Source organism: Lacerta agilis, chromosome 1 (assembly GCF_009819535.1).
Source record: "Lacerta agilis isolate rLacAgi1 chromosome 1, rLacAgi1.pri, whole genome shotgun sequence".
In the NCBI taxonomy this organism is placed as follows: domain Eukaryota; kingdom Metazoa; phylum Chordata; class Lepidosauria; order Squamata; family Lacertidae; genus Lacerta; species Lacerta agilis.
The window spans coordinates 90078627-90094317 of NC_046312.1; the positions used below are offsets into that span (position 1 = coordinate 90078627).

At 42.8% G+C, this 15691-nt stretch overlaps 1 protein-coding gene across 7 annotated transcripts in view; it reads right to left on the reverse strand.

The window, feature by feature from the left end:
• MYLK (myosin light chain kinase) overlaps nt 1-15691 on the reverse strand; it is a 177226-nt gene that overhangs the window by 96546 nt on the left and 64989 nt on the right. For all 7 annotated transcript variants that reach the window (XM_033162817.1, XM_033162828.1, XM_033162838.1 and 4 more), the window contains 6 exons: nt 13067-13232; nt 11165-11330; nt 6881-6917; nt 4328-4911; nt 2764-2967; nt 1320-1454 (listed from right to left, as the gene is read on the reverse strand). In XM_033162817.1, the coding sequence (XP_033018708.1) occupies nt 1320-1454; nt 2764-2967; nt 4328-4911; nt 6881-6917; nt 11165-11330; nt 13067-13232 (1292 nt within the window). The remainder of the gene's footprint in view (nt 1-1319; nt 1455-2763; nt 2968-4327; nt 4912-6880; nt 6918-11164; nt 11331-13066; nt 13233-15691) is intronic.

The following is a 15691-nucleotide window of genomic DNA, read 5'->3' on the forward strand; positions in this document are numbered from 1 at the left end:
CTGCGTTCTGTTGCAATAAAGCTCACGGCCATACAAGCAAACAACAAAAATGCAGCCTTGTCACAAAACACCCTCTACTGGACAATCTTCAAAACAGCAAATATGTTTTCTTTCCCCACTCCAGAACGCCTTGCCAGCTCTTATCCCGTCATGCCACATATTGTAGGCAACTGTGATGGAATAGCAGCCTTTTTAGAAAAATATGCCCTGTGGCCAGTATGAACTGCTCTGCTAATCTCATATAGTTTGTGGTAGGCAAGGCAAGTCAAGTTTATTAAATTTGTGAGGTCCATGCCTTTACACAAAATGCCATATAACATTATTAAAAAGATAAACAATAAAATTATTAAAATAAGTTAAAATTCCTGCCGCGCTGTCCCAGCAAAGGAGACAAAATCCAAATCCCACCACCATACAGGAAAGAGGATACAACAACAGGTTAGGAGAGCGATGGGAGGGCCCTCACTACATCATCTGTGAACCCTACCCTAGTTTTCATAGCCCTCGCCACAAAGACCGCTACCACGTGGGAAATCCGTGGGTCAGCGTCCACCAGCAGAAACTTTACTTGGTCCTCAGAGTTGACTATTGATTTGGGAATAGTTTGTAAGATCACATCCCTGAAGGCCAAGTAGATGGGACAGTACAACAAGTAATGTGTGAGATCCTCTTTGGTTCTCATGTGACAAGGGCATATACGGTGCTCTACCGGGATTTTTGCAAATCTGCCTGACAGATAGGCCGTAGGGATAGTTTGAAAACGGGCCATGGTGAAAGCTCTCCGAAGGGTGGGATCGGTGATGTTCGCCAAGTAATTGGTGCAGGTTTTGACTGTTTTCAGTCGGGGAAACCAGTGGGAGGACCCTGGGTTCTGTATTTTTGTGATGTCTGACAGGGCGTCTCTCTCCAGGATCCATTCCCGAACTTTGTCTGGGCTCCACAGTTTGAGTGTATTAAACTCCGGTAGGGTGTATCTGACCAGGATATCAGATAGGTCTTCCATTGATAGGAATGCAGAAAGATGCCTTAAAGCAAGTCAAACCATTGGTCCATCCAGCTCTGTACACCAACCGGTGGCAGCACTTCGTGATCTCAGATGCCAGAAAGCTGCTGCCAGTCAGTGCATACAATACTATAAATAAATGGGGAAATGGTCTAAGACAATTTAAGGTTGCTTCCTATGTTCCAATCATTGTCCCCCGGCCACCCCCTCACTGACTGACTGACCCAGTTCATATGTAGATGCTGGTAACCAAAGTGTTAGCAATGTTGCAAGAAACAGACAGTGGGGTTGCCATTTCTTTCTGACCAAGACTTACCATTGAGGAGCCAAGTGATCTCAGGCACAGGGGTACCCTCAACTAAGCACTGAAGCACAAAATCTTGTCCTTCACTCACACTGCATGACTTCAAAATGGTGGAAAAATGAGGAGCAACATCCTTCACTTTGGGCCCTACAAATCAAAGCAAAGGAAGATACACTATAAACAGGAGGCTTGCAAAAATTCCCACAACAGACAGCAAAACAGTAAGTGTTTTACTAGCTATACATAGTTTCGCTGTCAAAATGACAGGCCACATTGGTTAAGGAATTCATAAAGTGTTGCAGTCTATTACATATAAATGCCAAACAATGCAACCATCATAGGTACCATTAGCCCAACAGCTCCTTCTCTGCGTTCATCCATACTTTGGCTTTTCCCTGCCTAGAAAGCATAGGTCTGAGCAGTTTTCTGTTTGCCCTGCCACTTTCCCTGGGGAAAAACCCACTTGTTAGTGCTGAATCGAAGCAAATGTCAATCTGAAGAAAACACGATGGACGTTTGCTTCAATTCAGCAGCAAAGATTGGGTTTTCCCAGGGGAAAGTGGCAGTACAAGTGGAAGTCTGCATGGGCCCTCTGTTGCAAAGTGTGCTCAGGAGGGTTGCTTTGCAACAAAGAAAAGCTGGGGTCAGCAAGAGGGAGATGATGCTTAAAGCTTCCCTTTTTAACCTCTTTTTCCCCTGACACTCTGCTCCCTATCTCAGTGTTTTTCAACCTTTTTTGGGCAAAGGCACACTTGTTTCATGAAAAAAATCACGAGGCACACCACCATTAGAAAATGTTAAAAAAATTAACTCTGTGCCTATATTGACTATATATAAAGTAATTCTCTTGAATTTTTCAATTTTTCCCACGGCACACCAGGCAACATCTCGCGGCACACTAGTGTGCCACGGAACAGTGGTTGAAAAACACTGCCCTATCTATTCCCATTATCCATATTCTTTTCCCTGGACATAGTGATTTTTCATTGCTTACAGAAAGCCTAGCCTTGAACTAACTGCTTTGAGAGCCAAAATTGTATTATAGAGTTTTCACTACAAACTTTAAAATAAGTGCCATCTCCTACCAGGTACTTTTTAAATGTGGAGCAGCTATGACTGCTTGGCATTGTTATAAAGAAGCACTTTTTATTTCTTAAATATGCAGGGCCCAAATGCTTGAGTGCTCTGGTCAAGTCAGTATATTCCCACAGCCCAAACTCCCAGATCAAGAAACAATCACTCATGTTTTGTATTAGTCAAGGTCTCCAAGAAATCTCATCCAACCCATAATTATTGGGTAATAATCTGTATCATGTGGGCCCTTATGGCTGACTTGCTTCATAGGTTTTTGTAATTATTATATTTAAACAAAACTGCTTTAATCTTTCCCCACCCACCCTGACACACAGTCCTGAAACAATCATCTGTGCCAATCATGCACCAAAAATGGACTTACTTTTTATTGTTAATATCCACCTAGTTGAAGCCTGGCCTTGAGCATTGGAGGCTGTACAGCGGTAAGACCCACTGTTTTCCAACTGAGTTTTTTTCAGACACAAACAATGGATTCCATCCTCTTCGTATATTTGGACTTCATCTCCTGCTTCCATTTGGCATCCTTCTTTGAACCATTCAACATTTGCCTTGGGCTTCCCTGAAACTAGTTCATCACAGGTGCTTTATTAATAAAATATATTAATGTTAAAGGTAAAGGTACCCCTGACCGTTAGGTCCAGTCGCGGACGACTCTGGGGTTGCGGCGCTCATCTCACTCTATAGGCCGAGGGAGCCGGCGTTTCTCTGCAGACAGCTTCCAGGTCATGTTGCCAGCATGACTAAGCTGCTTCTGGCGAAACCAGAGCAGCGCACGGAAACGCTGTTTACCTTCCCGGCGGAGCGGTACCTATTTATCTACTTGCACTTTGACATGCTTTTGGACTGCTAGGTGGGCAGGAGCTGAGATCGAACAATGGGAGCTCACCCCGTCACGGGGATTTGAACCACCGACCTTCTAATCAGCAAGCCCTAGGCTCTGTGGTTTAGACGACAGCGCCACCCGCATCCCTCCATATTAATGTTACATATATATATTATGAGTGCACAAAAGAGTTTCTATGGGTATGAAAGTGTGGGGTAGCCTCACCCACTTTTGGTCATACCCACCACTGGTCCAAAGGTTGGGTCAAGGGTGAATATGGCCCTCAAGTCAGAAAGTACAGCTACTCTTGCTTTAAAGAGAAGTCAGCCACCTTCTAGTCACTGAAAAAGCACAGAGGTCACCCTTCATTAAGCAAACTAAAAAGTTCATCAGGCTGGAATATAGTGGGCAGAATGAAATGGGTTGTTGTGTTCTTATCAGGAAGACACACGACATGACACTTTGTTTGGAGAAAAGCTAGTTTTGAAAATTCTTAAGGCAACAATAGAAAATTATGGTGGAAACTATCCAATGGGACATCCAGTTCACGGGTCCCCAACATTTGGGGGGCCTGTGGGTACATTTCCAATTTAAAGAAGATGTAATTAGCACAGGCATAGGCAAACTCGGCCCTCCAGATGTTTAGGTCATCCCTGACCACTAGTCCAGTTAGCTAGGGATGATTGGAGTTGCAGTCCCAAAACATCTGGAGAACCAAGTTTGCCTATGCCTGAATTAGCACCACACACATACCACAACCACATGCACACATGCAGTGAAACCACTCACAGAGAGAGAAACCACATGCATGCACTCCCTTCTCCCTCCTCTGCCAGCAGGTTGGAGATAGAAATTCTGAATCCGCCCCCCCCCCCAATCGAGCAGGGTCAGGGGGACTAGTCCAGCTTTCTCCCTAAATTGCAAGTTTTCCTCTTGGAGGGAGGTGTTTTATGCATTTTCATTTTTATCATCATGGAGAAGCAATCACAAATCTGATGCCCCTCCTGCATTGCAAAGTTGTACAGATCCTTCTACTAGCCTCAGTATTTTACTACCTAATGCTGCTTGTTGCAACTGTAGGCAAAGCCTTTCTCCTATTTACCTTTGCATCTGAACGTAACCACTTCTCCTTCAAGTGCTTCTTGGCTTTGTGGGCGACACTCAAACTGGGGTGCGATCCCTTGAGTCTCCCTCTTTACATCAGTTATGCTTTTTTTTAATCCAACACGGCCATCTAATTCCTTAGTCCTCAAACCACTTGGCCTGATAGACGGGGCAGCCTGCCAGCCTGTTGTGAGTGGTTGCTTTGGCTTTCCCCCATCATCTTCCTGTCCAGAGGAAGCTGCCTTCAATTGTGCCTTTGGTCCAGTTTGTACTTTAACAGACTGTAGAGTTATGGTGCTTGATGTTTTTTGCAGGACTCTGCAACCTTTCCCTTCCTCTTTACGTGGCTCTATATGGGGTTCCTTCACCTCTTCCAATTGATTCTGTTTGGCTTCTTTGGATGAAGTGAGAGGGATCTCTTTCTTTACAGCTGGCCTTTCTTTGGATTCAAGCAAAAGTTCTGTGGTAGTGGATTTGAGTTCTTTAGCAATTCCATTGCTAGTGGCCTTTCTGAACTCTGACGTTTCAATAGCTTTGGTTGTGATGGTGGGTTTTGTAAAGGTGCTGCATTTTGTTGCCGTGCTAAAGAGAGAGGGGGGAAGTTATTGTGTGCACACAAAAAAGGAAGGAAGGAGCTGCAGTCTATATAAAGTGTGCAGACCTTCTTCCTGACATGCTACTTGTATGTGCAGGTACAACATTCAAGCACTCAATCCTGCACCTAGCACATGAATGATATAGGCCATCTATTACAAGACCAACTAATCTATTACAAGGAATAAGGAGAAGCCATAGCTTAAAGTGCAGAAGGTTCCAAGGTTCAATCCTCAGCACCTACACTTTAATGATTTCAAAATGGAGACCTATGTCTTAAACCAGAATAGGCAGTGCGATACTCTCCAGATTTATTGGACTCCAACTCCAATCAATCCCAGGCAGCATGGCCAATGGTCAGGTATGATGCGTTTTGTAGTCTGAAGGGCACCATGCTGTCTACCCCTGCCCTAGACTTTGGAGAGCAGCTGCCAGTCAGAGTATAGACAGCTCTGAACTAGGGTGGACCGAAGGACTGACTCAGTATAAGGCAATTTTATAATCCTCTTGTGCCTTGTGGTCATTGGTTTTAGCTCTGGGATTTTTGCTGAAGGTGGCATAGAAATCCATTAATTAAATAAAACCTTGAACACGCAATTGATTTGCTGCACCATTTAACTGGTGTTCTTCTGTAACTAAAAAGCTTTAAAATGTACACCTTCTGTTGTAATTTTTTCACAGCACCATGCAATTTTAGGAACTTTATCAGTAATCAATAGTAACTATAATAATTATAAGCTTCAGAGCACGTGGCCAAATGGATGATTCATGGAGTTTTAAAATATTCTAAGCTGTGGGTTTTTAATTCTTTTTATTTATTTATTAAGAGCCTACTATGAAATATTCAGTTCTTTCATGAGCCCATGGAGTGAGTTTGTGGGAATGGGAAGCAAATAAAAGCCTATTATTAAACCGTACATTTTGACCACTCAGCTAGTAATAACTCACACCCGCACTGTTAAAGTCTCAGGGCCTCATATATAGAACAGAAGGGAGGAACAGCACCCTAAATCTCCTCTATCCTATTATCTGCTGCCACTAAAGGCACAGCCACAGTCCTCATCAGCCCTGCTACCCCGACTTTTAAAGTATATGCCATATACTGACAGTGAGCTATCAGCCTCTTGCAGGCCCCAAGAGGTGTCGACTCATGGTGCTGCTTGTTGGAAGACTGACAATCCAAGCCTTCATGGCTACTAACAGATCCTTGGCCCCCAACATCATACTGCAGCTGTGGCTGGTAAGTCTTCCAACAAACAGTCCAGCCCTCTCGCTGCGGTCAGGAACAAAGGGAGCTTCTCTGCTTTTCTCTCTGCTCTCCTTACCTTGGGAGTATCATCCGTGGGATTGAACCCTGGGCACCCAACATAGTATCTTTGCATTTCAGATCAAAACACATTCAGGCAGATGCAGGGAGGCCAGGCAGAGCAAATTTCACCCAAAGAGCCCTACCCCTTGTGGTTCCACTAAACAACTTATATAACCTGCATCCACAAGGAGTCAGGAAGCCCACCATAGAAAACCCTAGCCATATTCAGACATTCTTCTAATATAGGATAGTCCACCTGAGAGGTGAGGACTGTGGGGAGGAGCATGCTAGTTCCACCCCTCCTTCCATCACCCTCCATGAAGGGTGATTGTCTGAAGAAGGGAGCCTCCTGTACTTATGTTGGATCCCCACATGAGACTTAGAACCTTGGAAAATCAGGATTCTACATTGCATGAGGAACCTACACAAACAGAAGCAGGAGCCCCATTAAGCATTTATCTCCAAATTTTCCTCCTCACATGTGGAATATCCAGATTAGAAGAGGGATCCTATGGAATTTGTAAACCATTATTAGGCTATATGGACTCAACAATACAAAAGACTTGTTGACATACAAGGATAGGTTATTGTTTATTTTCTTAAAAGGATGAAAATCAAAATGTGGGTAGAGGGAGTTGAAAAACATACCAAGGAGGATGAGTGTGCACATCTTTCTTAACAGAACCTGAAATGATGAAGCATTAAAAGATATTATAAAAATATGATATTGGAATGTTAAGCAGAGCATATATGTTGCAGTTTGTTTTCAAGACACAATATCTGATATTACTGAGAATTCATGGTGGCCCTAAATTATATTCATTTGTCCCTGAGTTAGCAGAACACAATTCACTTCTAGCTACACAAATATTTGCCTGCCTATCTTAAATGATAAGGTGACCACAACCAAATTATTTCTGGGACTGGGAAGAAAAAAGCCCCTGGAGATTAAACCCTTGTTAGACTGGGATGTTCAGAAAGGCCATATACAAATAATTTATTTCAGGGCTAAGGACATTGACAGGATTGTTGTAATAACCTGCAGTTTCATAAGAGTATATAATTTAAAGTAGATGAATAAAATAATAAGTTGATTTAGAATATGCAGGAAATGATGAAAATAAATTTAAGGAACTGCAGAAAGAGAAGGAAGGAAGTAGAGTTTTGAAATGTTAAAATGATTGTAAAACTATTAAAATGTATATAACTGAAAATCATAAATTATTATTAATAGAAAAAAAACTTGAGTGCTCAAATCAGTACCGTACAAAGGCAAGAGAAGCATTAAAGGCACTGCAGGTATAAGACATAGCTAAGCAAGCTATAACATTGATCCAACAGTTGACAAACCCTTCTGGGTTCCCATTATAAAGAGTGGGAAAGCATATTTGAGCATGGCAAGCAAATGAGAAGTCCTTCTTGTGGGCTGGGCCTGAGCTGTCTGTTCATATCCTAGGCAATGGAGGTGGAGACAGTCCTGGCTGGGATTCAGAATTGCCACCCAATGTCACCTCTGAAGGCTTGGCAGTAGAGAGGAGAGCTCAGCAATGTAGGAGGCAGAGCAGGGGCTTCAGGTTGAGCTGTTGCGGGCCAGCTTGGTGACAGGTCAATCCTCAGACACACCATCTTCCATGACCTCCCTTGACTATTCTGATACCTTGCAGGTCCTGACACAGCCCATCCAGGCTCACTGGGTCTCCCCCACCCCACCCCTCCTGGGATCATCAGCCTCTAACTGCTTGAGCTCCTCCCACCCCTCATCCTGGTTTGACCAGCCTCTCCAAGGGCTCATAACAGACTGGGGATATCCTCAGCACCTCTCCTGTTCTATTTCCAGAATGAGTGCACAGTGATGTATAAAAAAGAAAACATCTCTTCCTCATCTGGAAGCCAATTTAAATACTGGTGGGATTTATCACTATCCCAAACTAAGTCTTTTTTCATTCTTCAGTTTTTAAATAGTTGCAGAAAATGGTTTCTGGGCATATTTAAAATGAGGTTTTGAATGACAGCCATATCCAAATTGCATACAATATCACAAACACAATTATCCTCAATTCAGCAAGAGATCACCAACTGAAACTAAGAAAAATTGCTGAGAAACATCCCACCCCCATTGCAGTGGACCTTTGCAGAAATGTACCTGTAGCTATGTGCCACAAAACTATTGAGAGGAGGAATGTCATTTCATATGCGCTGGTGTAGGTTTATGCCTGTACTGTGCTTTGGAGCTGTATAATGCCCTTTGCTTGAGTGCTGACTTACATCTTCAAGTTTTATCCCCTGTGGCCATGGATTGCCTTCTTGGCTTTGATTAGATTTGAAAAGCACAAACTCACTGCCTCTAACATGATCGCGATTCAAGGCCTTTTATGGTCACAATATGAATATTTTGGTGTTTTCATCCCTAACTCAAACAAGGATAAAGCTGTACCTCTGTACTGGCTTCTTGCTGCTTTCTGTTTCACATTTTAATTAATTGTCACTTACTTTACTGGTATCCTGCCTTCAGACCACAAGGCCTAAGCATGTATTCATCTTTTCCTGCTGCTCTGGTTAGGATCAGCGTCTGGCTTCCTCAGGGCACCGCTTGAGCCCTGGAAGGGGCCCACAGCATATGCCTGCACTCCTCCCTCTTAATTTCATTTTCTGTTCTGTACCACCAGGTGACAGGATCTAGCCACATTTGTCATTTCCCCCAGTGCCCATGAAGCAGCATAGCTCTGGGGCACTGTGGGACAGTTAAATGATGAAACTAGGCCCAACTGCTTGCAGGGCTGCCACTGTAGCCAGCTAAGCCCAGCAGGACCTACGGACAGAGAAGGGGGCCCTCCACTCAAACCTGGGGCTGGCCTTGGATGCAACAGTATTTTCCAGAAAATTCAGAGACAAGATTATATAGGTGATGTTGAATAAGCACGAACCATTTTGAAACCAGGTCACATTTTAAATCCTGTGCTCCAGAAAGCAAAAGCCCACTGCTGGGTGTGCCCTGAGGAAAACCTGACCAACCACTTACCTAAGCCTTTCTGTCTCATGCTTACACTACATGTTTTGGGTATACAAGAAGGACAACCCCCCCCCCCAAATTAAATTACAGCGCTCAGTTGGGTCAGGGACAGTGTGGTGTAGTGCTTAGACCTGGGAGACCAGGGTTCAAATCCCTACTCAGTAATGAAACTCCCTGGGTGACCTTGGCCAGTCACTGCCTCTCAGTCTAACTGTGATCTCACAGGGTTGATGTGCAGATTAAATGAGAAGGGGGGAGAACCATGTACACAACCTTGAGCTCCTTGGAGAAAAGGTAGGTTTATCAATGCAATAAATATATAAAATATCCACAGGAAGTGTGTGTACCTTAGGCAGCTGTATAATTCTAAAGCATCTAAGCTAAGGGATAATGGAGCAGAATCTGACATTCCCAGAATACAAGTGGTAGTGAGTTTAATGGGTGTTCTGATCCTCCATGATTTAATTCAATATTCGCCAAGGAATAAGCAAAAACTCAGAAAGAGAGCGAAGGAAGGCAACATGAAAAGAGGCCTTTCCAGTGGTGGCTCCCCAGCTATGGAATGCTCTCCCAGATCCAAAAAGATGCCCCATCTACAGCATCTTTGGGTGCATCCCAGCCTAGAAAACAATATTACTGTGGAATTATTTTTTTTAGAGAGAGAGGAAGAAAGAACAAAAGAACTGCGCTATAGCTGAAAGATGATCAGATAATGCAGAGAAGCTTTGAAAACACTCAGCTGTTGCTACAGATGAAGCAGCACTTTATGATCCAATCAACTTAAGAGGCCATTTACCGGTACTCCCCTTCCCAGTGGAAAAATAAGGTGGGGGGGGGGAGGAAGCTTGGAAAGAGCTTATCTATACAAGAGGTCTACATGGTTTTGCTTAAAATAACAATAATTCCAATTGTGTAACAGTTTATGTTATTATCTGATTCTGTGGGGTAATGAGGGCTTGAAGTTGTAAAATGAGTTGATACAGACAAGTATGCTAAATATATAATGCTCTCTTTGTAATCAAATCTTGGGGGTCTGAATGACTCTAACAACAACCCTCTAAAAGTGGGAAGCCGACCAGTATTTAGAAATAGAAGAGAAAGATTGCCAGGGTAGCTGAACACACAGACACCAGTTTCAGAGTTGTGTAGTGAATGGAAGTATTGGACATGGGCTGGTAATACCTGGACCCAAATTCTCATACAGCCAGAAGGCGTTCTGCACCAGGCAGAATCACAACATGCAGAACACCATTCTCCAGTTGTACTTTTCCCCCCAGCCACCTATGAAACATGTGGGGTTAGTGGCAGTGTAATGGTTAAGAATGTTAGAAAGGACTTGGGTTCCTACCCCCAATCATTATTGAAACTAATTACTGTGAGGATAAAAATGGTGAGAAGCATGCATGCTGCCTGGGAAGTCCTTTGAGAACTGGCAGAATAGAAACATCCCCCTCCCCCCTCTATACCTTCACCAAAGCAATCAATCCTCAGGTCTGAGATGCTAGTAGAGCTTCTAGAAAATAACATGCTTGTTTAGCTTTCCAGTTTATTTAGAGGTGGGGGAAAGAAGGAAACACACACATGGGGCCAAAATTTCAATTAAAATAAATATAATTTTCACTTGCTGTAATTAAGTGCATTCAGGATTTCCAAGATGACTAAAAATGAAGAGTAAACAGACTGGATCTTTCTGTGGCTCATTTCCGCTAGATTAAAATACAAGGCTTTTCTAAAAAAAAAATCTAAATGCTGAACTGCATGTGTGGACCTCATTTCAATGTCATTCAAGAAAGCAGGAGGAGGAGGAGGAGGAGGGGGAGGAGGGGGAGAAGAGGACTGATGGGGAGGAATTGGCTCAACTCTCGGAAAACTTTTAGCTGGCATGCCTGCATTCTTTCCCTTTTAGTCTATTTTAACCATACCTTGAACCATGAGCTCTGCAGACACAGAAGCCTTCCCAGCACTATTCATCACAGTGCAAGTGTAAATTCCAGCATCGACCAGCTGAGCATTCTGGATCTCCAAAAACTGGATGCCTGCTTTCTCAAACATGTTGAAACGATCACTTTTCTGCACCTGAATTTCACCCTGCATGCATCACGAAAAATACCAAAGGTGTACAGATATATTCATTAATGTTGGAGGGGGAGGGTAATCAATGCCTGGCAGATTAACACCTCACCCTTTGCTATTTTTCTGCTTTTACAATTCAGCCCACTGCTCTCTGTGGCATGTTTACATGCTACTAGAATACTCCCAAGCGACTAGACCTCAGGCATTCCAGGTAATCTGATTTACACCATAGATAAGACACACTCAGAATATGGACATTTTAAGGCTCAGTTGCCATAACCCAAAGCCAGAACTTTGTGAATTCTTCAGTCAAAAGACATATTTGCCAGATTAGAGAGAATGACTCGAATCCCTGCACATAGTTCAGCATCTTGTTCTAGATGCCACAATCTAGAGTATTAATTCCTCCATTGTATGCTCTGGCCACCCATTCATCCACAGCCTGAAAACCTAGCCCTTGCAAAATACTTTGCAAACTAAATTCAGTCTCAATTACAATGGTCTGAATTCAACTAACCAGGTATGCTAGCAGAAGCCAGCACAAGGACTCCCACTAGCACAATGGGGCTCCCCCCCCCCATTCTCCCCCAAATCTCCTCTGGAAGGTCAGAAGAACTCGCAGAACAGCACACAAGGGGAGGAGATGTGAGATTGTTCCGTGTGGCAAGCAAAAATGCTTGCACTGACTGAAAGATTGCAATGTTGAATTCCATCGTATCTGTGAGGTTATTGGCGAATAATCTTGGTTATCGAAAGATAGCAAGGGGAAGCAGGGTCCCATGCTAGCCATGGTTCTAAATACATTGTGTGATATCCAGTTGTAGCAGCCCATTCACACAACAGTCATTCCACATGCCAGAGCCCTGTTTTTAGCATAGCACAGCAGCCAAGTCACACAGCTGTTTGGATCGTTGCATTTATGAAGTCTGTTGCACAATCGTTAGCACAACTGCTATTATTATATTCAATGCCAGTTAGGGCTTTCTGCATTACCTGTTGGGCTCCTGCTTGCACACTGCCAGCTCTCTAACTTTTCTCACTAACGTTACATCAGAGTTCACCCAATGTTTAGAGATGACAGGGTGCTCCAGCTCATTTGGCTTCAGCTCAAACATTTCAATCTGGATGTAGATTCACCACCCATCCATCACCAAACGCTAACCTGCCAGTCAAATTGCCAAATGTTCACCCTGCTATTTCAGGCATATCTGGGTTTACAAGTTTTCTGAGCCCTCTCTCCATTTTAGGTATTTGTTTAGGGATGGCACTCAGACACCATCTGTGACTCTAATCAACAATTTCTGCTTGCCACTGAACAGAATAAGATTTATCATATGTCTGTGCACATGTGCATGTGTATTTTGCAGTATAGTTGCCATTTCTGAGTTCTCAGTATATAAAGGTTTATAAATTTATGATTAAAATGTTCTTGCAATACTTTCCCCAAGATATCTCAACTAAATTCTGTGTACAGAACATACTTCCACTGCAAGTTTTCCATGTCTTTCTGTGTGCTTACTTGAATAATTCATCATGGGAGTGCTCTGACATGTATCCCCATAATGTATTCTCACAGGGGAATAAGATTGAGGAAACTAGGTTTTCATGGTCAGGTTGAAAACTTTATAAAATCTGGCCAAGCAAAACTGTGGCTAAAGATACTTCAAAGTACACAAGTTCAAATAAACAAGGCTTTGGGTTTCATTCGCTTTAGGAGAGGTGAACTTGGAAATCCTCTCAGGTAATTGTACCTTAAACCAAGTGACTTGAGGCTGAGGTCGTCCTGTTATCTTACAGGAGAATTTACCAGTCTGTCCCTCTCGCACTATGACCCGATTGGGTTTTGTAGCAAACTTGGGTGGGCATTCGCCCCAGATGCTTGGTCGTTGCTCTACCGATGGAACAGTAACTCTACCACTGGAAAAGAAACAATATTATCAGAGCTCAGTAATTAATATAGCTATATTTAAAGAGAATGTTACTTCTTAAATTGTGATACTTAAATGTGTTTTAGGAACAGTGTTCAGGTGATTAAAACAATGAAGGCAGTAGACTGGGATAGGGAACCTGTGGCCCCCAATGTTGTTAAACTACAATTTCCATCATTTCTAAGCATTGGCCATGATGGCTGAGGATGGTGGAAGTTGAGTCCAGCAATAGCTGCAGGGGCACTTGTTCCCCACCCCTGCTATAGACAATATGGTGTCCTTTTTGAGAACCTATTTGCACTTTAAAAAATTCTAAGGTACAGTTACATAATGCATGTACCTCTCATCAAGTTTGAAGAGGGCATGTGTCATATGAAAATACTAGGAAGCAGAGGTTTGACCTTTGCCAGCCACCCCTTTTGAGCACTTGAAAGGAACATGTACCACATTTTGTATATTAATTCCCTTCAGACCAGACACAATAAGAAATTGCATTTTGGACTTTATCCATACCTATGTTCAAAACATAAAGTAAACAACTGGATATATGGAAAAGTACGGAACAATGCTGATTGATAGGTCACGAGTGCCCTTAAAAAAAGAATGCAGGGTAGCTGCTTATATAATGATCACTGCCATAGGTTCCTCCCAAAATGGAACACCATTTTGCCAGATGCCTTCATCTAATATGCACACAACACATACAAGCATGCTCCTTGACAGCTCTGGTTGTTCATAAGTAACAATGAACAGTCTAATTGCCGCATGCAATAGAAGTTCTCTTACTGGACAGATGTCCATGAATTATTCCACTACGTAGCAGAATCACCACCATCCAAAATCTGATAAAACTGTCTTTCTGTAACAATCATCCAGCAGAACTGGGTGATCTCAACATTCTCCTTCAGTTATCTAAGAAACTGCCCAACTTTGTTTAGAATAAAATAGGAACTAAAGGAACTAATACAAACCCCCTAACTCTCTAATAAATAGCACCCTAACTTAACTGGACTTCTGTAATAATTTAGATGCCTCTGGTCAATTCACCCAAAAGCGGGAAGTCATACTCTTTACAAAGGGGCCCAAGTCAGACATAGTTTTGCAGAAAATCCAATCATTGTTTTGCAGAGCATATAAACAAGTGCTTTTAGAACAGAGATGGGCCAGTCCTTCAACATCAAGAACCACAATGGAAGTTCTATACGGCAGCAAAGCTTGCATGCATACTTTCAGTAAAAAAATTAACACAGGCACCTACAAAGGAGTTAAATGGCAAGTTATGGTGCAGGCATACTTGGAATTTCTTCTGTAGCAATGGCAGGTGCCATGCCTCTGTCACTCTTTGGCTTGGCTGGATTTTGGAATCAATTTGAAATCCTGGCACATAAGAAACGTGGGATATGTCCTTTTGCCTACAGAGTGACCTGACCCAGTCAACTGGTGCAGCCAACTAATCTACTGTAATCCCTCCAAATCTTAAAAGCCAAGAGATACCCTCTTTTTAAAAAAATTACAAGGTGAAGAATTGTGTGATTTGAGGATACCTAGTTGATGGCTGAGGTTTGTTCTACACCATAATCTTTTAAATTCCGCCCCAGCCCCCCCCCCCCAAGATTTAAGAATGAAAATTCATAGAACCTGCAACTCTGAAAATTCAGCCATAAACATGTTTACAAAAGCAACTCTAAATCAAAAGCTGGAAGTAGCCTTCCAGCCGCCTGCTGCTACATTTAAGGTGCAGAGTTAAATGACCAGCATTAAAACATCTTTATAGTGTTGGCCCATCTCTGCTCATACTCAAGGAACAAGCTACTTCAGTGACGAAATCATCAATACCAAGTCAACTGAGCTGGTCGCTATCATTCATAAACAGCCTTGAAATACGAGCCAATACTATAGCATGACCCAAACCCATGCAAATTACTATGGACAAGGCCTATTTCAACAGCAAATACACAACCGCGCATTAGCAGGAGATAATCAAGGGTGATGAAGTTGAAGCTGTGGTTTTCAGGCAAGCAAACGAAACAAACGTTCTTGGGCCATGTGCATTTCACACAACAGCTTACCCATAAGCCAACAAGTTGTGCCCATCTCTTTCTGCTTCCACAACGTATCAGAACACTAAGAAAAACCACATATGGCCTCAGCCCAAGGAGCAGTCACATCAATGTAAAGACGACAATATGGGGGCAACTTGATAATTCTGAATAAAATAAGGTCATGGTGAAGATTTTTGTAGGCAACTAGAAATACAGATGGTCTCAGAAATCGCATGAGTTGAAAAACAATTGCTTTGAGCCTCACTTGCCTTGCCTTCACTTTTAACTTGAAAAGAATAGTGGGCTACTTAGACTCAGCACTCCCCAGTGATATAGGAATGAATTCATGGACCAAACTAGACAATACACTTACTGGTAATAATGTGGGAAAGGTGGGAAAAATCAC